Source organism: Convolutriloba macropyga, chromosome 7, assembly GCF_964194025.1.
Source record: "Convolutriloba macropyga chromosome 7, txConMacr16.3, whole genome shotgun sequence".
Lineage (NCBI taxonomy): Eukaryota > Metazoa > Xenacoelomorpha > Acoela > Convolutidae > Convolutriloba > Convolutriloba macropyga.
The window spans coordinates 39,235,966-39,263,465 of NC_134474.1; the positions used below are offsets into that span (position 1 = coordinate 39,235,966).

Below are 27,500 nucleotides of genomic sequence, written 5' to 3' on the forward strand. Positions count from 1 at the left end.
ATTTCTATTTCCTATTCTCTGTTGCCTACGATAGAAAAATTCCGATAATCACGCAATGTAATATTTTGCATGACCTCTTCATAATTGTAAAATGAACATTGTAATCGAAAAAAATTCAAGATAGTCAAATAACCTCAACCGTAGCGCTCATTTACCTCTACTTTCTAAAATAACATGGGTATGTGTTTGAGGTCTATATATTATTTCCTTGTTATCATATCGTATATCAAAAATTAAAATACATTTGGAAATCTAATAAAATGATAGACTGAACATCTAGTGGATTTATGTTAAAGATATCAGGTAGAAACATGTCTTTTCTTTTCTTTTCTTTTCTGTTACGCCCACGTCTCCCCAGCCGCCCGCATTCTCAGTCCATTCAGATTATTTTTAGGGCTATGCTAGAGCCACTTTTTCTTTTATGTAATACCCAAATATGGGAAGTGCGTGGAAAAGTGGGAGTAAATTGGATTAAGGGTTAAATAGTTAATTTTGCCTGGAGAAATAAAGTTAATTAAAAGAAATATAAAAGGGGTAGGGCTTAGTAATTGGAACCCTAAAAAGTTTTCATTTCGCAAAACTAAAAGCGAGCTAGAGCAAACACGCTTAAAAGAAAATATAACTTTGTTCCCGTTCAAAGTAAATTTTGAACTCTCCTGTAAAAAATCACTGAAATCATTAATTGATATTATTGGCGAGTTTCATTGAGCAGAGTTTGTGCGTGGCTGAACATTAAAAGACGCAATGTGTTAGAACGTAGCTAAGATTGAACATTACTGTTCAGTACAAGCACCGAATTGATAAATTGTTTTGCTCGAGTTTTTGCCGTACTTCCTTCGCAATTAGTTTTGCAGAAAGGTGCAGTTTAAAAAAAGCAGAGTGAGCAGTTCATTCACTATCGAATTTTATATATTTCAACAAAAAAGAATATTGCTCAAAATATAAGACTTTATTCTGTTAAAATCTTTGTAGGCATGTAAGCAGGATATTTACAAAACTAAAACGAATCTTCTGCTTGCTGCATTTCCCTTCTAATTTGATTTAGAGTTTTCAGCTGGCAGGATTAGGTTTTAGGTCAGCATAAGTGAGCAGGTGAAACTTAAATACAAAAAGACTAAACTTTATGTACAACTTTTTGTAAATTAAATCTAAAAAGCTAAATATTTAATTATATTACTAGCGTAACAATATTGTCAGACTCTTTGATCAACTTTGGTTTTCCTTTGTTCAAATTGGGAAGCACATTACACTCCGTTGCTGTGCTCATATTGACACGTTTATGGATATCGGATTTTACTAAACAAAATGACTTTTAGGTATCTCTCAATTGCTTTAACCCGCAAATAACTCAAAATTTTCTTTCATATCACCTTCTCAATTTCTTTAATTGATAACAGAAGTTGAAAAACTTCAAAGATGATACCGGAAGCGAAATCAAAATTGACTGTTAATTTTGAGAAAACGAATATTGTCGTTTTTAACAAAAACGAAAAACCAAACTCAAACAAGTTAACTATAGGTCCAAAAACAAATGAGAGCAAAGACACAGCTAAATATTTAGGAATACACATTGACAAAGAACTTAATTTCAGGAAGCATTTTAAAACGGTCAAACAAAAACTTCAACAAATCACATCACGTTTATTTCAATTGAAACGCTTTTTGAGGCAGAGAACTGTGGTAAAACTATACAAAGCTCATGTTCAACCAGCAATTCATTATGGGGCTCTTATTTATGGGTGCGCTACAAAAACAGATCTTAAGGATCTAGAGTGGTCACAAAATAAAATCTTGAGAATTATATTCTATTTAAAGAAATCCAAAAGCTTGAGCGATTTGAAAAAGATAAACAATTCATTCGATTTTTGAAATACATATTTATGAGCTGTTCAAAATAATGTCCTGATGTGTTCGACAGGATCACATTAACAGATTCATAAAAACATGATAACCGAAGATGAAATTGTCAAAAGTATGGGTGTTCACGGACGAAAAAACCTTTGAAAACAAGAGAAAGAGGTACTGCTGAAAATATTAAGCTAAAAGTAACAAGGGTGGGAAAATTATATAACAAAATTCTTCAAATGGATTAAAATCTAATCAATTCAATAATGTCTGCTGAAAAAAAAATCAGATAGAAAAGCTAGTTTATGATTTTAAGGATAACATTATTCTAGGTGGCAGCGAGTTGGTTATGTTTTTTTGTAGTTGGTGGTGTTCTCATTGGGTTTTTTAAATATACTTTTCTTTATTTTAAACACTGATTAACTAAAGGTTCTTGGGAAAAAGCAATTTTTATGGCGAGCTTGTGGATGATAGAAAAAAAACTGTTAAAACTCAAATTTGTCTGAGGAGACACCACTCTGACAGGTCCATTGACCTATTTGATGATCTCCCCAAATACATATAACTACTTGATTGTAAATTAATTGTGTAATCATTAAGTGACTTACTCGTTATGTTTTTTGAAAGATTCATTATTATTATTATTATTTTGAAACGTTCATGCCCATGCTTAACAATTATAAAACGCAACTCGCTTACAAATTCAGGAATATTTTCTCCCATATAAATAAATAGCAACGGAAAGGAATACAGGACTAAAATAGATCACCTCAATTTTATGGGAAAAAACTATTTATCAGAGTGCAATGAAAATTTTTCGCTTGGTAGTTCAAAATGAACGAAAAATTCTCCTTGTCATCCAATTCGTCTTTAAAAAAATCTGTAGATTCAAAATCTATGATTTTGCTTTTTGATTTAAAAGGATAAGAATTACAACCCGGTAATTTTTCTTAGGAAACGCTACACGGTTCACAATTACTGATGCTTCCTTTGAATAAAATATGATAAGCGAAAACAAAAACTGTGAATTTGTTTTATCTAATTCGATTTTGACGTTGGGCAGGTAGCTGCAGTTTTACATTTCTCTAGAGGCTAGGAAAATAACTATTACAATTAAGCCTCTCAATATTTTCAAAACCAATTATTGCAATTGATGTTGTCGTTCCAATACTTTCCAACATGATTTTTATGTAAGCTTCGCCCCGCTGCTTTGACAAGGCGACCGATAGTAGACATCTTTGTAATTGTTTCTAGAGCATTCATCGGAGGTGGGTGCCAATTACGTTTTTAAAAAATACATGATATATCTTTCTATGATATCTTTCTTGTAATCTTCTGAAACGTCACCACTTAGAGTGATTATAACAACTTCAGAGTGCTTGCAATATCTAAACTACCAAACCAGTGAACTACTAAAAAAAATAGTCCCTTGATTCATACTTTTGTGCGTTCTGATTGCTCTTTTGTACGATTATCATATGTGATTGCATCTGATCTCTCTATCTATCGTGTGTCATTTGCCTAGATTGCCGTGCGTTTTACGGCTCTGTAGACACTGTAGTTTTGGCCTTATAATGTCCTTTCGGGGGCTTTTTGTGGGCTCTGATCATGATTGATGTTGTCATGATGGAGCTGATCTTGAAGTAATAGCACGGTTTAAAAGAACATAATAAGACTCTAGCAGTGTAGGCCAGAGCTCATTGAAGTGCACAAGATTGCCATTAATTAGGTTGCAGGGTTTCAACCCACAAAATTTTTAGTCTTTGCTCTCAACATAATGGCGTTAAAATTAATTGGGTTGAACTAATTAATGAATGGAAGAACTATGCAGTCCTTTGCATGATTTCTGCAAGATCGTAAATTTTTCAGAACTCGGGATGTAACTCGTGTTTGATATTGAATCAAGATAACAAGCTAATAGCTCTAATAGCCATAATTAGTTTATAATAATTCAACATTACTTTCAAGGGCGTGGAAGAGTAGGTCGAAGTCCTCCTTTGACTTTGGGTTCATCCTCCTATCAAACTCCTTCCTAATCCTTTCCTCCTTCTCCCTCTGCTTCCTGATCTCCTCCTCCCTCTCCCACTCCAGTCTGTCGTCCCTGTCTATCCTCAGACCCTCCACGAAGTTCCTAGAAGCCCATCTGCGGAAGTAGGACTGGATCACTACCGTCTGAAATGAAAAGAAGGCAAATTCCGAATACGTTGGTATAATGAAGACACCTAGAAATGGTTAAAGCATGGTGTCTTTGAGTCTGTTGATCTGGTAATTTTCAGTGTCAAATTGTCTATCCAAGTAATTGTCTATTTCACTTATCCATTTCGTTTATGCCCGTAACCTCACGTTGCATGACTTCAATTTTTGTCCAAAAAAACCTTCGAAATGATTGTTTTTGACCGATATTTTGATATTTTCAGAGAAAAACGCTTAAACAGCTGTTTTTTTTTGTTTTTGACTGGTATAATTCCTTTTAGACAGTATTTTAAACAGATGATCGATTTTTTGTCTAGTATTTTTGACTGGGCAGATGTGGAAAACTTTTCAGCTTTAAGTTTATAGTGATCTCAATTTGAAACGAGAAATGATTATTTCTGGAGCCGAATCGTATTCAATACAGTGAACATGATGATCTCGGGTGTTATTAGGACATATTGGGAATTTTTACTTTGGAATTTTAACTTCATTTTATTAGGTTCTGTTCTGTCGTGGATTATTACATACCGCATCTTCTCTTTTGGCGAGGAATTCATCGGCTGTCTCGTATTTTCCAGGAGTGATGAGTTTGTCAGTCTGGTTTGACACATACACCCCAATGCCAGTCATCTGGGTGGAGGTGTTGTAGTTGGTCTGCTGCAACTCCTGCTTCTCCTCAACTGTCTGAGTGTCACGGCAGAAGCGGGTTTTGCCTTAAAACAGTCATTATCCAAACAAACGCATGCATGTTTCTTTCGTCCTTTGTAAGTATTTTTTTAGATTTAGGAAACTCTTAAATTAAATCAAACTATCTTGTTGCGTTGGGCGTTTTACAAATTTCAAATAAATTTTACCAAGCGTTATTTGCCTTTTGGTATTTTTTAAAATCACACTTGGATCCAAAATATAACACTCCGATGAGTTTAGATTTTTCTCTCTCTAACTAGTTTAGAAGGTCCATTATTAAATGCAATGTCAAGTTGCAAAAAATCAACAAGGTCAAAAGAAGAAACTTCCTCTTGCTCTAAAATTTTGCGGATACCTGCCCTAATATCCATCCCTTTTCCCGTCCCCAAAACTATATTTCGATCACCTAAAATATCGGTAAAATACTAATAAGTAGGGAAATTTAGGTCGTTTTTAGGGCTATAAAAGGAGTGACTCGCTTTGTGTAGAGAAAGATCAAGTGTGTATCTGTCTCACCATCCCATGGTCTGAGTTTAGTGTTAGTCTGACATGATGCATTCATGAACTCCATGCCTGAATCCTTGTGTCTAAATCCTCCCAGGTATGGCTTCTGTGCTCCGAATCTCTCTATCTCCACGTTGATTGTTTTCATCTCTCCCTCCATGTCCTTCACTGTCACTGTAATTACACATTTCATTCTGATATTCCAATTTTGCCATCAGAAAATTTTGATGTTATAAGAATTTGGATAATTCTTGATACATTTTTGTCTAATTTCTTTGCTATTTTCTATTGGACAAACTAACTTCTATGGAAAAATCAAACACCTCAAGTTCGAGAAACTAAACTAATCAGTATTTTCATAGCTATGTTGGTACATAACAACCACATTTCTGTTTGGACGCCAAATTCCCCAAGCAACTTGTAAATAGTTTTCGAGCTCAAAAATACAGTTTCTTGGAGCATACATACTCCAATTTTTTACGTGCAAAAATAAGATTTTTACAGTCCAGTAATTGACACCTAATTTGGTAGTACACCACTATTTCGTTGCCCAATTAGGAATGCGTAAAAAGCGTAAAATTAAGCCTAACCGTTGATGACGTCAGGCATTACGTAATCACTCTTTGACTGCAACCGCTTGGTGACAAAGTTTGCATTGGTAGAGTACAGATTCAACTCAATTGTACCAGCAGGTGTTGCACCCAACTGAGCCAATGTGATCTCATCATCCAGAATTTGTCCAGAGTACTGCAGTTCCAGAAACTCCTGTGGGATCTCCATGGCCCCTGAGAGGAACTGTTTGAGGTCTTTCATTGGTTTGTCAACTGGGAAGGCGGTTGTTGTGGTCTCGTTCGCGGCCAGCACCATTTTTACTGAAACGGGAGTCGATAATTGCATCTAAAACTAGAGCATTTTACCAATAATGGTCAACGTAATGGTCAACATGCACTTGCTTTGGTCATTGTTTTTGGCAATTATTTCTTAATTAGAGCTACAAAGCGAAGTTGTTTGCATAGATTTGTCACAACAAAGTGAGCTGGAATTATATTTTTATTCAATTGAATTCATCAACTATTTTTCTGGCGGTGTGAAGGCAACCATAGCAGCTAAAAGTCGTTTCAGCGTAATAAGACACATTTCGAAATCAATGAAAATATGCGCCAAAATATTCTAACGGATCTAAATAATAAACTTTGGCTGGGGCTTAAAATGCGATGGAGGAAAGCATTGAACTAACCTGAAACGTTTGCTTTAGACAGGGGAGTGGCACCAGACATTGCAGCAGTAGCACTGATTCCTCCTCCCACAGTCTCCTCAGATGTGGCCGGTGCTTCTGAAAATAATATAGAGCATGTCTCTCATATTATTAAAAATGTGTGAGCAAAAAATTTCAAAATAAAACCAGGATGCTCGTTAATTTGCGTTCGCATTTTTGACTTAATTGTCAACCAAATGAAGAGATAATCAAAAGTAGATGTTTGACTTTTAAAAAAATTATTACACAACCAAACAAATAAGTGAATTACATAGTGGCATGGCCCATTAGAGCGCTAACGAGATCTGCCATTAAAAAGACTACGAGAAAAAAAACAAACAACAATATAAACAACAATAAAAATTTCACGACAAAAGATCAATATCTAAATTTAAAAGCACCAAGTAACAACGTCAAAATGCAATCGGATAAAACCTCAACTACACAAATTTACAATTCCCTAACTACGAGGCAGATGGGAATCGTTCTTAACGAGAATTGGTAACAAGTCACAAGATGAAGAGATAAAAAGGCGAAATTCAAAAATCTTTTAATCTTGCAAAAGTTTTACCAAATAATTCTTGATAAATTTTTTAAAAGTTATTACAAAACCAACAGCACCTGTCTTTGGTTAGACTAAGCCATAGCAATGGAAGTAAAGATGCAGAAAAACTCAAAAAACTACAAACATTGAGACTGACTTACAGTTCAAGAAACTAAGTTTATTATCGATTAATGTTCCAAAATTTTTTTCAAAAAATTAGTTTAAAGTCTAAACAGCCATTAGCTGTCCGACTCAAAGCACTAGATAGGTTCCCTTAATGTTTGTTAGTAACTCAATTGCACTTTTAGTCATTGATTTTATGACATAGGACTCCAAAAATTTAGAAAAATTTCAAAAAGCAAATCAAAATGTCATTAAAATTTAAGGGAAACTCAGAATCGAAGCCAAAAAAAACATGAGCCATTCCCTGACAACGATTTCTTTTGTTCAATGGATATCATTTGACTGTAAATGAGGTTTGTCAATAACTTCTATATGAAAAGTGATTAGTCTCTAAATGACTTAGAAAAAAAATATATAAACAGTTTTCTAAAACAAAACAGCTCTCAAATTGAATTCGAATTTTTATGGTAGTTAACTTCCCTATGCGACCAGAACCTGCCTTTTTATCGCATTTTATCTATTGGCAACACCCAAAATTGTTTAATATTGTAGCGGGAAATGTAATATCGAATTAATATTTTCAAAGAAAAGATCTTAATTTGAACAAAAATTACGCTAAAGTGAACAAAATTATGCTAAATATCCCTTGTTTACACAAAAAGTTAACTCTCGATAACTCCTTGAAAAATACAAATTTAAAAAAAACTTTTTAATTTCTAATTCTACGCTGGAGGAGCTCTTTAACGATACCACTCACATTTCTGTACGATGAATATATCGATCGGCCATATATTGACTGAACAAAAAACCCATTTGAGTATATAGTTCCTCCCCCCATGAGTGGGGTTGGAACAATAACTAAACTGCTGATGACTTCAATTGAGTTCTAATCAACCTGAACCTTCATAAAACATATATGATTTTGACAAATCACAAAGAAGAGCTCATGACATAAAACAGCTTGTCAAGAACAGGAAGCATCCAGATCTCTTAATGAATCTTTCTGAGATCGTTGTTAGATCTGATAAACGAAATTAAAGAAAACATTTAATACAACTTCAAGCGATGTTTTATCTTGCGAACTAAATGTTTGACTGAAAAAACTCAATTTCAATTTTCCAATTCTCTTCAATTTCGTTCACAATGAGATGCCACATTCAGTATGTGCCAAATTTTCCAAATGTACGTATGAGCTGCGCAAATTTTTTTGATGGATTTTTACAACAGTTACGGCAAAAAAAGGTTGAAGTAACGACTTAATTGAGACAAACGAAAAAAAAATATAAAAATTCGAATACGAAATTGGCTCAGTTAAAGTTATAGTTTTTCATGATTTTTCTAAAACTTTAGAAAAAAAGTAGATCAAAAGAAAATTATTGCATACAATTTTACCCAGAAATTTAACGGGAAAAAAATATATTTGACGAACCAAAAATTGGAGGAGCCCGAATCTTGCTTAATGAACTCTACAGACTCTCCGGGTCTTTAATCCTCTAGCAGATTTAGTGTTACTAAAGCACGTGTGCATCTTCTGGGTTCCAATTAGTATTCAGGGTAAATATATGGGAGAAATCTTGGCTCTATTAAGTAAATGTTTGAAAAAATATTGTGTCTTTACCGCCCACAAAAGTATAGCACCCGTTATGGTACGATTACAATGATTGTTGGGGCTATACGTTATCTGTATAAGTGGTTTTTGAGCGTTAGACATATGGTGTCTCTGTAAATAATGCTGCTTTCTCAATCTTTTTACTTGTAGAGATTTTTTAGTGCGAGAGAGCTACCAAGCTATAGGGCGAATACTATGTTATAGGTCGAATTATTGGGTCTTTCCCATTATAGCCCCCCCCCCCCCCCAATGAAATTATAGCCCCCCATTATGGTATATTTGCCATGCTTGGGGGGGGGGGGGGGCTATAGGTTATCTGACCACTGCTGGCTATATGTCTGGCAATAATGAGAAGACCCCGATTGATTTAGTGCATATAAGTTAATACCTAATGCACCGCAAATGAATATTGGTTCTTTTCCATTATAGCCCCCCCTTCCCCCCCCCCCCAGCTTAGTGGTCAGATAATCTATAGCCTCCCTTATCATGGTAATTAAACCATTTAAACCATAATGGGGGCTATGATTCCATGGGGGGATAATGGGAAAGACCCATAATATTTATATTGATGACGTGATCTTTTTTCTACCTACTTTCCGGGTCTTTCCCATTATAGCCCCCCCCCCCCCAGCTTAGTGGTCAGATAACCTATAGCCCCCCCCAATCATGGTAATTCTAACGTAATGGGGGGCTATAATTTCATGGGGGACTATAATGGGAAAGATCCTACTTTCCTATGACTTAAACGCAAACTTCTTTTTTACTAGTTTCAGCTGCCTATAATTTTCATAATTGACAAACAAACTCTGATTGAATTGTCTAGATCACTTTATACCTGGTTGTTGTTTTTCCTCTTGTTCGGCCCCACTCTGCTCTTCAACTGAATCTTTAGTCGGATCCTGTTGTGGTTGTTCACCTGCTGTTGTGTTTTCTAATTCTTTCTCTTGTTCGCCTCCCTCAGTTTGCTCTGCAATTTGTTCAGGTCCTGGAGCCGTTTCGGGTTCGTTTCGCTCAGCACTTTCTTCAGTCTGCTCTGCTGTTTTTACGAAGGACGCCGACTCAGGTTCAAGAGTCTCTTCCGCAGTTTTCATCTCAACAGCTTCAGTGACTTCACCCGGTCCCGCGTTTTCAAGTTCTTCTTCGGCTTCAATTGCGCCCTCGGGTTTTGGTGTTTCGCTTTGCTGGTCTTCGAGTGCTTTGGGTGGGTCTTCGGCAACTGTCATCGATGGGGTCTCTACTGAATTGTCAATCAATTCTGCCGAAGCATCGGGATCGGTTGTTGGATTCGGATTTTGAGGCTCTTCTTCGACTGCAACGTCCTCTTGTTGCTCAGTTTGTTCTGGCGCATCCGTTTCTTCATTTTCGGCATTCTGAGCATTTTCTGCTTCTTCTACTTGAGAAGGTTCAGCATCTTCAGGCTGTGTTTGTTCAGCTTCTTCTGGAACATCTTCAGCTTCATGTGTTTCAGGAACTGTTTCTTGTTCGGGATCGCTCATTTTGTTAATTTAATTTGAACTATGTTTAATTTCTACTTCATATATAAATTTTTTTGCTTAAAAAATGCTAAACTGTTTACGTGTAATGAAATGTAAAAGCAACGCTATCAAAAGAGTTGAATTCTATGCATGTAGTTTGTAGATGCACAAACAAATACAGCACCAATTCTGTTTTTCTAAAAACGCACGTGTGTTTTTCTACACATTATAACTGCTGCTTTGTAATCTGGTAGATAGGATTTGATCAATTTCATCAAGTTAAACATGGTTAATGGCTTTTCCCAGTGTAAGGACTAGGAAGGTGTATACAATATAGCCACAACGAAATTACAATCAAAAAATGGCTTTTTAAACTGTAACATTCATGCATGCTTTATTCATAATGGTAGCTTTCTCTTCTTAGACTTAATCAATTTTCCGTTTGTGAGCAATTTTCATTTTATTAATCCAATTAAAATTAATGAATAAAAGAAGTTGGAGTCTTTCTATTATCCCTCTATATATAGTGGTTATATAGCGTATCGTGCGCCGGGGGGGGGGGGGGGTGCAAATAATATACACCCACTAAGCTCGGGGCATAAACGGAAAAGATTCCTAATTTTATATTCTCATTAAGAAAAAGACCGGACATTTCTAGAATTTGCCATAGCTAAAAAGGATCTTTTCCGTTTGTGCACCCCCTCCCCCTCCCCCCCCCCCACCCCCCCCCCCCCCCCAGCTTAGTTGGTGCATATTATTTGCAACCCCCAGACGCACCTGCCATATTTTGACATGGTTATTTACCATGACGGAAAAGATCCGCTAAAAATAACTGACGTCATATTTGAAAACAAATAAATCATATTTATCAGGGCAATCTCCAATCATCTGAAATGGTTGATTTTGCGCCCGTCAAGTTGCCTCCTCTAACACGACTGGGGCCGAAAACATGAAACTGTTTTCTACGTGTGTTCGAAACGAAAGTTCTGTAGAATTGACCCGACGGACGCGGCAGAGATAGATCCCCAATTAACAGGTGAGGTCTCCAATTTCTCCAGAGCATTTGAAAAAGTACCCCATTTTGAAGTACTGAGAACACTAGCACAAATTGGTGCAGGAAGTACAAAGATGACTATTTCAGAGTCAACTATGCAAGTTCTGAGGTATTAAAGATGTCAAATGGAGCCTCCTAAGTGTTGCTTCGGGGTCCAAAAACATTTGTTTTCATCGATGATTTTCCGGACGTTCTCGGTTCAGCAGACCCGTTTTTATTCGCAGACGACATGAAGTTATGGCGAACCCTTTTTTATTCGCAGACGACATTAAGTTATGGTAGAAACAACCCGGAAATGCAAGACGATCTACATTCTGCGGAGCTTGCGGTCGAGAAATATTCCAAAATTTCAAAGACGCTGACAATACTTTTAAAAGGCTCGGGCGATTTTAGATGCGGTCTTCTTCCAAGGTCTAGTAATGTATCTATCCGATGATCTGTCATAGAAAACTAATGTAGATAATAGGTTGAAGAAAACAAATAAAGTTTTCTCTTTTTTGAAAACAATTTTTAGAATTTCAATAAAAAGGGTCAAAAAATGACTTTTATTTCCTCTTCTATCCAAAAATTCTGCGTGCGTGGCATTATCCAGTCATGAAAATCTATTTTGTGAAGAAATCCAAAAAAAGTTGTCATATTGATGATTAAAAAAACGAAAGAAGTAGCCCGCCCTCCTCTCGTTGCGGAGTGTTGAAGCTCAAGCTTCAATATTTCAACATTTCTTAATTTGACTTTTGCATGATTTGATTTCTAACTTTAGCTCATATGTTTTCTCCATGCTAATTTACCGCTGAAACCAAAGTTTGTGAATTCACTATTGTCAAATCGATCTTATAGGCAATTTAGTCAACAGTACTGGTTGGTGTCAAGGGGTGCCAGTGTCAACTACCATTGAGTTTAACGATCCCAAAACAGAGAAAAGAGAAAAACGGGAAATGAATTTGTTAATTGATCGAATGTGTAAGCTTATTAATCGGCTGGTCACATATAGACGCGACAGAAAAAAGTTTAAAAACTGCAATTTGTGCGTAAATTGGAAGTTGGCCAGTAACCGATGTTCTAAAAATGATAGCTGCGCTTGGCAAATCTTTTTTTGATTGCGTTAGCTTCAGAACCAAATGGGTATTGTTTTGATCGTGACGAAAAGTACAAGGTCCCTACTTCTGCTTCATCTATTTTCTTGCAACAACAACCTTTATGCTACCTCAAGACCCGATATATTAATGCATTTCTTGATATCTTGGACATTAAAATAGGGTTTTGTTAGTTGTTTACCCCTTTGCCTCTTCCTTCTCTGTAAATAACTTTAAGTTTAAATTGCCCTCAACATTTTTATAGTTTTGTTAAATTGATTACTCGAACCAAAATGTTGGCAGTTTTCTGTATCTTTATAACCATATAAGCTGCAATCTAAGAAAACAAATTCAAAATTTTGAAATACGATCAATTCGGGAACAATGCAAACAATTTGGACAAGATTTTAATTCGAAAACTAAGTTACCGAATTTACGAATTCTTAAAAATTTTATAATTTATAATCTATAACTAAAAACTTTAAAATGAAATTGTTGCATCAGTACCTCTTTGAGATCAATATTTTTAATCAGAGCTGCGATTTGGCGTTTAGCAAAACGAATGGCTCTATTTTGACAAAGAGACGAAAATTGCCTTAAATATAAAAAGCGAACACTGGATTCCGAACCATGTCAAGGGGTATACAACTGATGTAGATCTGGCCATATAGGCATTTACAAATTACTCCTTACGTTAACCTTACAACATAAATTCTAAGTGAAATCATTTTCGTGGCATATTAGGTAAAAAAAAGAAAGAAGTTCTTACTTTTTACACGCCAACCCAGTTACAATAATTCTAGTTCATATTTCCAAATTAAAAGTCACACCATGGTGAACAAGTATCATTCCACAAACAATGTTTCAACTTAAAAACTGGGCAGAGGAAAATTCGAAGCAGTGTGGGGAATTTTTTGTCTTGTTTGATTTTAAATTCACTGGGCAGTTCATTCCAATCTAGTATTTCCAATCTCACAAATGAGTTTTTCATTTTGTTAAAAACAAAATTTATGTTCCTGAGCAATTTTTGTCCTGTTAGACTCATGAATTCTTCAATTGACTAATGAACATCCAGTTGGTGGAGTAAAAGCAGGTCATAATTGTTTTTTTTTTATTTTCCAAAAAAATTGTTATCCTCTTGTTCGAAAAAACAGTTTATCGGGGGAGGTTCCGACTGCGTTTAATATCTTGAACAGGTTCAAATTTTTGTCTAAAATAAGTTGCCCTTTATGCCCAGTTTAGCTGTTTTTTTTTCCCAAGGACGCTATTAGATTCTGCTCAATTGCATGAATGACTACTGCTGAGTAGTGCAAATGACTTAATTTTATCAGAGGGCTTTCAGCTTTCTTTTAATTTGATTGATTGCTAACGGTATTCGACAAAGTTTGTTTCTTGAGTGACAATCTCACGGCGAGCGCATGTTGTTTTGCTTTTTTGATTTTGAAATAAAATGACAATAAACAAACGAGAAACACCTTCAGTCATTTACGAGGTTGTTTGCTGCTAAAATGTTGATTAATATTTGTTCGTCGTTGTTTTTTTTTCAATCTCAATTTCAGTTACTTCATGCTGACATGACCGAATTGTTGTAACTTGCTATAACTTATTGTTAGTTATGTTGTTTACCACATAGCGCACTTCTAACACGAACTTTCAACAAGATAAAAGGGCTGTATTTGGCGCCACTTCTTCTAAAGATTCCTTTTCTTTTAACAATTACTATTTGTAGATTTACTGGAGAGTTCGTTACATCATCAAGAAAAATTTATCTTGAAAGTAAACTGACTTTCCTTATTCTACTTAGAGCGGCTTGAACTGATTTTGTTGAGAGTGAACTGATTTTAATGCAGTGTAGTCAGACTTATTGTGGTCAGTCAAAAAATGCCCACCTCCCCTCCCTTGTAAGGCATAAAATTTATTATTTTTGATATATCGCTGGAAGTAACGAGAAATTCAATTTTCATAGAAATGGACTCAAGTATGTGAACAAGCAAGTCCTCGGTTTCAGCCGCTTGGGAAATGTTACATTGCAAGCAATTAGTGAATTGCACTTTACGGCTAGCAACGCAACCCAACTCCAATTTATTTCAGTATTGAAGAGACATTAAAAATTAAAATTCCTATCAAGTCTGCTCTTTTCACGCACCATTATAACCTTGCGAGACTGCTTTGGGGGGTTTTGACGGAACGTAAAGTGCGTCTCAATATTATTGAGAGAATTTAATTAGCTCGCGTAAAAAAATTTCCCAATTTTCTGGCCGACTACTGGGACGAACAAAATGGTAAGTAAACGTTTTACATTTTTAGAATTCAAAACGCAAAATTACCGGTTAATAAAATAAATTTCAAGAAATTCCAAAAGTCCGTAGAATCAAACATTTTGAACGCTTAATGAATAGCAGAGAAACTATGTAGAATACCGTAGAAAAAGATACAATGTATAAACAGTGCTGATTGTGAGATTCAACAATTGCGCCGTGAATTATTATTTTGAGCAATCATGCAGGTAGATAATTGCGTCACCAATAACAAATAATGATCTCACATATGTCAAAGAGTGAAACTAAAGACGGAATTGCGCAAACTAAAGCCATAATTTACATTTCGTTGTATTATGGCAAAAAACAACAAACCGTGAATTGAAATTAATCGAGGTGAGTTAAATTTTTGTCTAATATTAACTCGCGTAGTAAAATGTCCAATTGCGCATAGCAAAAAAAACTAATCAAACACTGGTTATGTGACTTACCTTTTGTTTCAATATAACAGATTATTTATATTTTCAAAAAATTTTTGTTTCCATTCTAATTTGTTTGGAAGAAAAAATACCATTACTCAGCTCAAGGTCTCAGAACCAAGCCACCTCTGATCAGACTGTTCCCAGACTTTGCCCTCTCATCAGACCATTTCTTGTTACATGTTAAAATCACCTGGAATTTGTATAAATTGTGCAATTCCAACCTATAGTACTCAACTTAAATTTGAATAAGATAATATATCGTGTTAAGATTAGAACAAAACTATCTGATGAGATTAAAAACAAAAAGTCATTTTGAAGAGCATGTAATTCTGCTTTTCAGTCATCAATGATAGTGGTAAAAAAGACTGCAGTCAAATGAAAATGGTCATTTAATGCTCATTGATCAGATTTGTGGGCAACTTATGTCCAAACTTTGGTCTCTGACCCTTGCTCTCAATTTCGTAAAATCGTTGTCCAGAGAAACTATGTCCAGACTTTGCTTTCTGATCAGACTTTCGTGTAGCCCTCGCCTAGACTTTCGCGCATCCATTATCCAGACTTTGCCCGAATATTTCATCTGTGTTCAAATTTTTGTGCGACCACTCTCAGAGGTATAAAACTAGCGTCTATACAACACATGCGACTAAAACGTTTTTCAGACCCTGTAATTTGGATCGCACTGTACCGCCAAGTCAGTCTGATCAAAAGTGGTTTGAGTCTGAGACTTTAACTTGGGTAACATCATATTAAAGAAACCAATTCTATTTTGTCTGAAGGGATATTGGAATTTCTCTTTTCACAATTATTTTTCTGCCTTCATCGGATAATAGCTTTGTCCAGATCGAGCCAAAATTCAGGAATCGAAAAGCTACATGCAAAAACAAAAAACATTGGGAAAAAAATTAAAAGAATATTAAACGTATAATGATCATTTAATGATTTTTGCGCCACAATAATCCCTTTAAAATTTTGAACTGGCTTGTTAAGGGCTGTATATCTTTATAGATAATGCCAAGAAATTTCTACAAAATTGTTTGCTACTTCCACTTTTACTCTTGAATGTTCTCTGTTGTAAATAGCATTTGAATAGGAAAATAGCAAAAGATTTGAGTAGCAAAATATGATTTCAACACAAACAAATGACGTTTGATCCGTCTCATCCTTTGATCCGTAAAACTGATATTGGGAATTGAAAAACTTTATACAAAAATAACTGGAAGAAGTGAAAAAGAATATCAATTAGTGAAAGAAAAATGCTGAAAACAGTAGTCGGAAGACCTCATGTCAAAAGACCGCAGGTTCTTGAAACAATTTGATTCCTTTCTCACTTCCAAAAGTGAAAATTTATAGCTGTTTTCCACAAGCCAAACCAAAATCTGAAAGTCAGGAAATGCAGTACTTAACACTTCACGTGTTGACTCAATTATTTTTTTCCCTATCTAGCTAACATTGCTTTTGCGGACCCTACGTCGAAAACTTATGTTCTTTTAGTAATGTTCAATATTTGTTATTTAGTTTCATTACATTGGCATTTTTCTCAACAGTTCACGCAAAAAATACCAATTAGACAGATCTCAATTGATCTTCGTTTCCTGCTTTTTTCAAGATCTTAAGAAAATGTAGGACGATGAAAAATGATTAAAAGAATAACTAAATAACATATATAGCACCACCGTATTTGATATACTTTCAAAAAGTTGAAAAAAGATTGAAAAAGTTCGACCTGATAAAACCGAAGGTCGAAAAACTTGATCACAATTAGTCTGTCAAAATTTCCTCCTTTTGCATTTTTGGATGTGCTTAAACTCTAGAAACACAAAATATTTGAGAAATGGCGAAATTGATGTATTGTTATTTCATCGAAAAAACCGTAACTTGTACTAAAAAATTGAAAAGGTCACATTTAGCTAAAATTGAGGCCAAATTTACAGTAAATTCTGTTTACTGTAGTTTTTTTTAAACTGTTTACTGTAAACTGTTTACTTTAAACAGTCTCAGTTTAATCACAAACTTTTTCAAGAAGCGCAAGTAATTTGCAGATACATAAAATTTTAATTTGATACGGCACATGTTAGTGGGGGATCCAATCAAATAAGATGTCTGAGCAAAAATGTGGGCCTGGTATAAAGTTCTCATTTTTTTCAAGAAACGTGGCAACAAATTATTTTAGATCGAATATTCTGTCAGGGCATTTGAAAGGGCTGATGACATCCAGAGAAATTAAACAGTACGCGTAACATTTGTTTCGTTTTCTTCCTTCGGTATCACAAAATTCCTTCAGAATCACAAAAAAATACTGTAAATATGGAATGTGGAGAAAAAGAAATAATTCGTTTTTGCGTCATTCAAGTCCTTAAATTAGCAAATAACCCTCTTTGCTCTGTATTGGCTGATATTTGATATTGTTTTGAAAGCTGTATTTTTCTCGCCTCTAAATTGAAACACAAAGTTCTGTTTTAAAAATAATATTTTTTATTAATGTATTCAAATAATTTAAAAGTGCGACTCAGCTACTCAACTGTTGACGTGTAAATTGCCTTCAAGTTTAAAAAGATAAAAAAAATGTTTCAGGTAACAAGTAAGAAACAATTCAAGTCACAGTGATCATCGTGATTCATAAAAAGTAACGCATTGCACATTTTTAGCTTGGGTAATTTATCTCGCATGAATAGATTAACACCTTGCAGATAATAAGAATCCCCTTTGGTTTTTAACTGGCAACACCAAAAATGGAGACAAAAAGGAGTAGGGAATAACATTTTAGACCTTTAAGCCGGTTGAAAAAGGCACATTTCCAGGACTATTCAAATACAATCTCAAAATCAAATAGGGGTTTTTGTCAAATTTATTTTGCGCGGGCTCCAATAAGTTTTGGTTATCGAATCCAGACCATTCCCAACCCCCTCACTCACCACTTACACAACAACAACAATACAACAACAACAACAACAACAACAACAACAACAACAATAACAACAACAGCAGCAGCAGCAACAACCCAGTAGAATACCGGAAACGACTCGAATCGTCGTGCATTATAATCTCTAACCTAACCTTACCGAAATGAGAACATCAAAACAGACAAGAAAAAAAACATAAGTGTTTTAAAATTGCCGAGAATTTTTTAGGTGCGGGGGAGCTAGGTGGGGTGAGTGGGTAGATAGGTTGGGGGAGGTGGGTAGTGCTGGTGTAGTTGGGGGGGGGGGGGTAGTTAGGTGAAGGGAGGGGTTAGTTTGGGGGTAGGGGTGGGTTGGGGGGGGGGAGTTGGGGCGGGGGGTGTTTTAGGTAGGTGGAGGGGGGTAGGTTGATAGGTTGGGGAGGTGGGTAGTGCTGGGATAAGTTGGGGGGAGGGGGTGCGGGGGCGCTGGGGGGGGGGTAGTTAGGTGTTGGGGGGTGTAGATAGGTGGTGGGGGGAAAGGGTTGTGCGGTGTAGTTTAGATATTTAGGGGTGACTTATATAGGAACAAAAAAACTCAAAATGACCACTTCACCTTGAACATTACCAGCAGTTCCTAATTACTATACATTACAAACGAAGCTACTGTTAAAGTCCAATGTTCAAAAACAGAAGTCAACAATCAAAAACGGAGGTAAATGCTCGAACAGAAAGAAGTCAAAATTCAAGTTATGAACAAACTTGCTTTCTGCTAAAAAAAACCTGTAGAATCTCAATACTCCTCTTCGAGTCGTAACAACAACAACAACATCAACAACAACAACAACAACAACAACAACAATGATAACAACGAAAGCAAACATACCCAGTGTGTACGATATAATCTGTACGAAATCTTTGAAATATCGATGTCCCGCTTTTTCACCCCTATTCATTTAACCCCCTTTCATTTAACCCGGATTTATTCAGCCCTGTATTTTTTAACCCCTCTATCACTTCACCCCGATTTTAATCTTCCTATTAAATTAGGATTATTAAATTAGCAATATAGTCATTTGGTCATGCCTCGAGGGCCATGGCCAGGCCTCAGCGACCCGTGGAACTTGATATGAATCTATCACAACCGAACGCGAGACTAATTTATCCACTTAAGTATGACAAAACATGCCTTTAATGTCGACTGCTAATTGGCTGGATAAAATTATAGAGTGGTGAAATGATAGAGGGGTTAAATAGAAAGCATGAATTGCCTAATAATTATAACTTCAAAAAAAGAAATTACTTAAAAAAGCAAACTTTAGTGCGGTGAATAGTGCTAAGGCTAGTGGTGGCTGAATGGAGAGGGTGTCAGTGGGGTAAAGGTGCAGGGGTAGGGATGTGAGCACAGGTAAGTGGAAATAAGTGATTTTGGTGATTTTGGGTTTTTGCAGTGGGTAGTAGCTGGTGTGAGGAGATTAGGCAGGTGTTGGTTAAGGAAGGTGGGGAGGGAGCAACGCGAAGATAAGCGTAAAATAGATAGTAAGAACAGAAGTCAACGTTCTAAAATGAAAGTCAAGGTTCGAAAACAAGGTCGAAAGTTAAACTCATGCATATAGTTTCTTAAGCTAAAATGCATAGCCGTTAGACGACTGGAAACGACTCACGGAACCCTAAAATTTAATTTCTAAACCAACATTAAAAAATAAAAACTAAAAGAGATTAAAAAAGAAAGAACGAGTTTTTTTAAATGCCTAATAAAAACTATAGAGATAATAATGTACTTAAAAAGTAGAAACTGTTTCTACGTTAGGGATAAGCGTAGGTGGGTGGTTAACGGGAGCTGGTTGTATTGGCGGCGCATGAGGATAGGTGGCAAGTACGGTGTAGGACGCGGGGATTAGTTATAAGTAGAAAGATAATTAATAAATACTAATAAAGTAGAAAGATAGTTATAAGTTAGATAATTTAGGTCAATTTAGACAAGTTAGTTAGGTGTATGAAATAAGTGTTCTTTCTTAAAAGGTTAAAGTTTGGGCACATAAGAGATTTTCGCGCAAGTGAGAGAAAGCAATTGATTTATGATATAGCAGCTAGTGTGAAAAGCAGAGAGGAGACTGAGAGTTTAGTGAGACTCAACTCTGGAAGTTTGTAATTAGAAAACCAGTTGGGAAACTGTTAGCGTTTTTGGTTGAGTTCATTTTGGAAGTGGACCACGAATACTGTTATTATTATTTTAATTACAATAATATATTGTCCTAAGTTTGTCCTTTCCATTGATGTGCAAGTAATTTTCTTACATTTGTTATCCATATAACTAGAATTGATATTACGACCCCCATTGTGAAATAACTCATTTCAACGCAATCTAATTTTCAACAGCATACAAGAGTGGAAGAGGGGAAAAGCAGAGTAACAAAGTAACGTTTGCTTCACCGATTCAAAACGTTTTGTTTATTAAATTAGGATTGTTAAATTAGCAATATAATCATTTGGTCATGCCTCGAGGGCCATGGCCAGGCCTCAGTGGCCCGTGGAACTTGATATGAAACTATCACAACCGAACGCGAGACTAATTTATCCACTTAAGTATGACAAAACATGCCTTTAATGTCGACTGCTAATTGGCTGGATAAAATTATAGAGGGGTGAAATGATAGAGGGGTTAAATAGAAAGCATGAATTGCCTAATAATTATAACTTCAAAAAAAAGAGATTACTAAAAAAGCAAACTTTAGTGCGGTGAAAAGTGCTAAGGCTAGTGTTGGCTGAATGGAGAGGGTGTCAGTGGGGTACAGGTGCAGGGGTAGGGATGTGAGCACAGGTAAGTGGAAATAAGTAATTTTGGTGATTTTGGGTTTTTGCAGTGGGAAGTAGCTGGTGTGAGGAGATTAGGCAGGTGTTGGTTAAAGAAGGTGGGGAGGGAGCAACGCGAAGATAAGCGTAAAATAGATAGTAAGAACAGAACTCAACGTTCTAAAATGAAAGTCAAGGTTCGAAAACAAGGTCGAAAACTAAACTCATGCATATAGTTTCTTAAGCTAAAATGCATAGTCGTTAGACGACTGCAAACGACTCACGGAACCCTAAAATTTAATTTCTAAACCAACATTAAAAAATAAAAACTAAGAGATAAAGAAAGAAACAACGAGGTTTTTAAATGCCTAATAAAAACTATAGAGATAACAATGTACTAAAAAAATAGAAACTGCTTCTACGTTAGGGATAAGCGTAGGTGGGTGGTTAATGGGAGCTGGGTGTATTGGCGGGGCATGAGGATAGGTGGCAAGTACGGTGTAGAACGCGGGGATTAGTTATAAGTAGAAAGATAATTAATAAATACTAATAAAGTAGAAAGATAGTTATAAGTTAGATAATTTAGGTCAATTTAAACAAGTTAGTTAGGTGTATGTAATAAGTGTTCTTTCTTAAAAAGTTAAAGTTTGGGCACATGAGAGATTTTCGCGCAAGTGAGAGAAAGCAATTGGTTTATACTATAGCAGCTAGTGTGAAAAGCAGAGAGGAGACTGAGAGTTTAGTGAGACTCAACTCTGGAAGTTTGTAATTAGAAAACCAGTTGGGAAACTGTTAGCGTTTTTGGTTAAGTTCATTTTGGAAGTAAACCACGAATACTGTTATTATTATTTTAATTACTATAATATATTGTCCTAAGTTTGTCCTTTGCATTGATGTGCAAGTAATTTTCTTACATTTGTTATCCATATAACTAGAATTGATATTACGACCCCCATTGTGAATTAACTCATTTCAAGGCAATCTAATTTGCAACAGCATTCAAGAGTGGAAGAGGGGAAATAGCAGAGTAACAAAGTAACGTTTGCTTCACCGATTCAAAACGTTTTGTTTATTTTATTTGATCGATCTTCTGGGCGACAGAGTCCCCTCACTGTTGAGCCTAGCAGAAATTCAGAAGACAACACACGGGAAAGATTTCGAGCAATTATTATATAGATAGGTTTGGGGTGTAGGAGGTAGCTATTTGGGGGTTAGCTAGTGGCTAGGGGTAGGGTTGGTTGGTAGATTGCTCGGGAGTAGGCTGAGTGGTTTAAGCAGTGGTAAGGTATAGGCAGTTGGTGTTGGCGTGGTACGTATGTGGGGGGAGTATTTAGTTTGGTACTTCGTCATTGCCGTGTATTAGTAAACAAGGTACTGTTAAAGTCAAATGTTCAAAAAGTGATTTTGAGGTTCTAGTAGAGAAGTCAATGTTCGAAATCAAATGCGAAAGTTCAATTAATGTATAACCTTGCTTGCAAATAAAACCTCAGAGTACTCCTATTCAAGTTGTAGAAACCTGTACACTATCATTACTCCTCTTTGAGTCGTAATTTCGCTTCTTTGATTCGTAACAGCAACCGCATCAACAAAACAAAAAACGACAAAAATGACAAAAGAATTAGTAATATTAGCAGCAACAGACAGACACGAAGGCGGACAATTACATACGCATGTGCTCACATATACACAAACACATATACACGCACACACACACACACACACACACACACACACACACAAAACTCAATCACTCACTCACTCACTCACCCACTCACTCACTCACATAAACACTCGATCACGCAAACAAACCCTCCCAACCACCCACCCACCCACCCACCCACAAGCCCACCCACACACACACACACACACAAACACTCGATCATGCACACACACACACATACACACTCACTCACATAAACACTCGATCATGCACACACACACTCACATAAACACTCGATCATGCACACACAAGCACATACACACACACAAACACACACACATATATAAATACTCGATCATGCACACACACACACACACACAAACACATTTACGTAAACACTCGATCATGCACACACACACACACTCACATAAACACTCGATCATGCATACACACACACAAACACACACACACACACTCACACTCACTCACTCACTCACATTAACACTCGATCATGCACACACACAAATACTCGATCATGCACACACACATATATACATAAACACTCAATCATGCACACATACACACACACACATAAACACTCGATCATGCACACACACACACACACTCAGACCCACACACTCACAAAAACACTCGATCATGAACACATACACACACACACTCACATAAACACTCGATCATGCACACACACACACTCACACACACACACACACATAAGCAATCACTCACATAAACACTCGATCATGCACACACACACACATAAACACTCTATCATGCACACACACACTCACTCACATAAACACTCAATCATGCACACATACAAACACTCTGACATAAACACTCGATCATACACTCACACATACACACACATACACTTATACACACTCACTCACATAAACACTCGATCATGCACACACACACAAACACACACACACACACTCTCTCATAAACAATCGATCATACACACACACATACACATATAAACACTCGATCATGCATACACACACACACACTCACATAAACACTCGATCATGCAGACATACACACACACTGACTTAAACACTCGATCACACACACACATAAACACTCGATCATGCACACACACACACACACAGATATAAACACTCGATCTTGCACTAATACACACACACTCACATAAACACTCGATCATACACACACACACACTCACACAAACATACACGCAAACACATAAACACTCGATCATGCAAACTCACACACACACACACACGCACACACACACACTCACATAAACGCTCGATCATGCACACACACACATACACACACACTCACAATCACTCACTCATTCACATGAACACTCAATCATGCACACATACAAACACACTGACATAAACACTCGATCATACACACACACTCACACACACACACATACACTTATACACACTCACTCACATAAACACTCGATCATGCACACACACACACAAACACACACACACACACTCACATAAACAATCGATCATGCACACACACTCATACACATATAAACACTCGATCATGCACACACACACACTCACATAAACAATCGATCATGCAGACATACACACACACTGACTTAAACACTCGATCACACACACACATAAACACTCGACCATGCACACACACACACATACACATATAAACACTCGATCATGCACACACACACACACACACACACTCACTCACTCACTCACATAAACACTCGATCATGCACACACACTCACACACACACACACATACACGCATACACACTCACTCACATAAACACTCGATCATGCACACACACAAATACTCGATCATGCACACACACATATATACATAAACACTCAATCATGCACACATACACACACACACATAAACACTCGATCATGCACACACACACACACACTCAGACCCACACACTCACAAAAACACTCGATCATGAACACATACACACACACACTCACATAAACACTCGATCATGCACACACACACACACACTCAGACCCACACACTCACAAAAACACTCGATCATGAACACATACACACACACACTCACATAAACACTCGATCATGCACACACACACACTCACACACACACACACACATAAGCAATCACTCACATAAACACTCGATCATGCACACACACACACATAAACACTCTATCATGCACACACACACTCACTCACATAAACACTCAATCATGCACACATACAAACACTCTGACATAAACACTCGATCATACACTCACACATACACACACATACACTTATACACACTCACTCACATAAACACTCGATCATGCACACACACACAAACACACACACACACACTCTCTCATAAACAATCGATCATACACACACACATACACATATAAACACTCGATCATGCATACACACACACACACTCACATAAACACTCGATCATGCAGACATACACACACACTGACTTAAACACTCGATCACACACACACATAAACACTCGATCATGCACACACACACACACACAGATATAAACACTCGATCTTGCACTAATACACACACACTCACATAAACACTCGATCATACACACACACACACTCACACAAACATACACGCAAACACATAAACACTCGATCATGCAAACTCACACACACACACACACGCACACACACACACTCACATAAACGCTCGATCATGCACACACACACATACACACACACTCACAATCACTCACTCATTCACATGAACACTCAATCATGCACACATACAAACACACTGACATAAACACTCGATCATACACACACACTCACACACACACACATACACTTATACACACTCACTCACATAAACACTCGATCATGCACACACACACACAAACACACACACACACACTCACATAAACAATCGATCATGCACACACACTCATACACATATAAACACTCGATCATGCACACACACACACTCACATAAACAATCGATCATGCAGACATACACACACACTGACTTAAACACTCGATCACACACACACATAAACACTCGACCATGCACACACACACACATACACATATAAACACTCGATCATGCACACACACACACACACACACACTCACTCACTCACTCACATAAACACTCGATCATGCACACACACTCACACACACACACACATACACGCATACACACTCACTCACATAAACACTCGATCATGCAAACTCACACACACCTACAGGCACACAAACACTCACATAAACACTCGATCATGCACACACACACAGACACATACACATATAAACACTCGATCATGCACACACACACACTCACTCACCCACTCACATAAACACTCGATCATGCACACATACACACACACTCACATTAACACTCGATCATACACACACACACTCACACACACACATACACGCATACACACTCACTCACATAAACACTCGATCATGCAAACTCACACACACACACGCACACACTCACTCACATAAACACTCGGTCATGCACACACACACACACAAACACCCATATATATATATATATATATATATATATATATATATATATATATATATATATTCTGACTGAAGTTCTGCGCTTTCCGCTCAGTTTAATTTGATGAGCTTTGAGCTAGTCAATTTGCAGCCTATGAAGTGAACACTTGGTTTTTACGAGAGGATGGAAAAGGAGGAGGTACAAAATTAGCAACTGAGAAGATCACAATAATCTGCATTGGAACCTTTGGTCGCAAATACAGGCTATTTGTGATCAACACCATTTAAGTTCCTGTCAACAACAAATTTAGCAACAAATTTGTGTCTAAACAGCAACAAACATCAATGTTTCTGATTAAATAATATTCCTGGAGCACAAATTTGTATGTCGTGAAGCAAATTTCCCACAGTTTTACAGGAAGTTTATGCTACCATAAAAAATGTTCTGTCTCCTAGAAGAAAACATTTGTCGAGCAATTGTAAACAAGAGTATATCCTGCAGCATAGGGTTCTAATGACTTGTTCTCAATAGTTTATTTAACCTAGATAATAACATGTGTTCTGAGTTTTCCCAATATCTTTAAGCTACAAGCTATGGGACATATCAGTATATGGGTTTGTATGAAAACATGCAGATTTATTCAGTTTCTTATATCAAGAGAATGGTTGTTAGGCTAGTAAGTTTTGTGGAAACTTCCGCAACTGAAGTTTTTGAGCAGGAAATAATACAATTTTGCTCAACAGATTTTTTAGAGCATGTTTTCTGTACAGAGTTTTGTTCAACTGTGTTGTCAAGAGAGAACGCTTTGTAGACAGAACTTATTCGAGCAGTCGAGCAGCAGTTCTCTTGAAGAAAATTTGGGATCTTTTCAAATTGTACCCCGCCCCACCCCTCCCCCCCCACACACATACACACACACACACCTAAACTTTCGATCATGCACACACACATACACATATATACACTCTATCATGCACAAACGCACTCACTCACTCACATAAACACTCGATCATACACACATACACACACTGACATAAACACTCGATCACACACACACACACTCGCACACACACACAAACACATACACACATACACACTCACTCACATAAACACTCGATCATGCACACACACACACACAAAAACACACACACACACTCACATAAACACTCGATCATGCACACACACACATACACATATAAACACTCGATCATGCACACACACACAAATACACATATAAACACTCGGTCATGCACACACACACACACACACTCAAATAAACACTCGATCATGCACACACACACACACTCACACACACACACACTTACACACACACTCACAATCTTTCACTCACTCACGTTAACACTCGATCATGCACACACACACAAACACTCGATCATGCACACACACACTCACATAAACACTCGATCATGCACACACACACAAACACACGCACACACACACATAAACGCACACGCATATAAACACTCGATCATGAACACATACAAACACACACACACACTCACATAAACACTCGATCATGCACACACACACACACACACTCACTCACTCACTCATATAAACACTC

The 27,500-nt window shown here is 36.8% G+C and overlaps 2 protein-coding genes across 3 annotated transcripts in view; both read right to left on the reverse strand.

Annotated features, from left to right (window-relative positions):
- LOC142342852 (IQ motif and ubiquitin-like domain-containing protein) overlaps window positions 1-10,443 on the reverse strand; it is a 27,072-nt gene extending 16,629 nt beyond the window's left edge. The window contains exons 1-6 of the mRNA XM_075394478.1: window positions 9,596-10,443; window positions 6,467-6,562; window positions 5,820-6,101; window positions 5,242-5,403; window positions 4,567-4,751; window positions 3,807-4,017 (exon numbers count right to left, since the gene is read on the reverse strand). Coding sequence (XP_075250593.1) covers window positions 3,807-4,017; window positions 4,567-4,751; window positions 5,242-5,403; window positions 5,820-6,101; window positions 6,467-6,562; window positions 9,596-10,256 — 1,597 coding nt within the window. The 5' untranslated portion in view covers window positions 10,257-10,443. The remainder of the gene's footprint in view (window positions 1-3,806; window positions 4,018-4,566; window positions 4,752-5,241; window positions 5,404-5,819; window positions 6,102-6,466; window positions 6,563-9,595) is intronic.
- Window positions 1-27,500, reverse strand: part of LOC142342273 (protein Dr1-like) — a 514,279-nt gene that overhangs the window by 231,966 nt on the left and 254,813 nt on the right. The gene's annotated exons all lie outside the window — the stretch shown is intronic.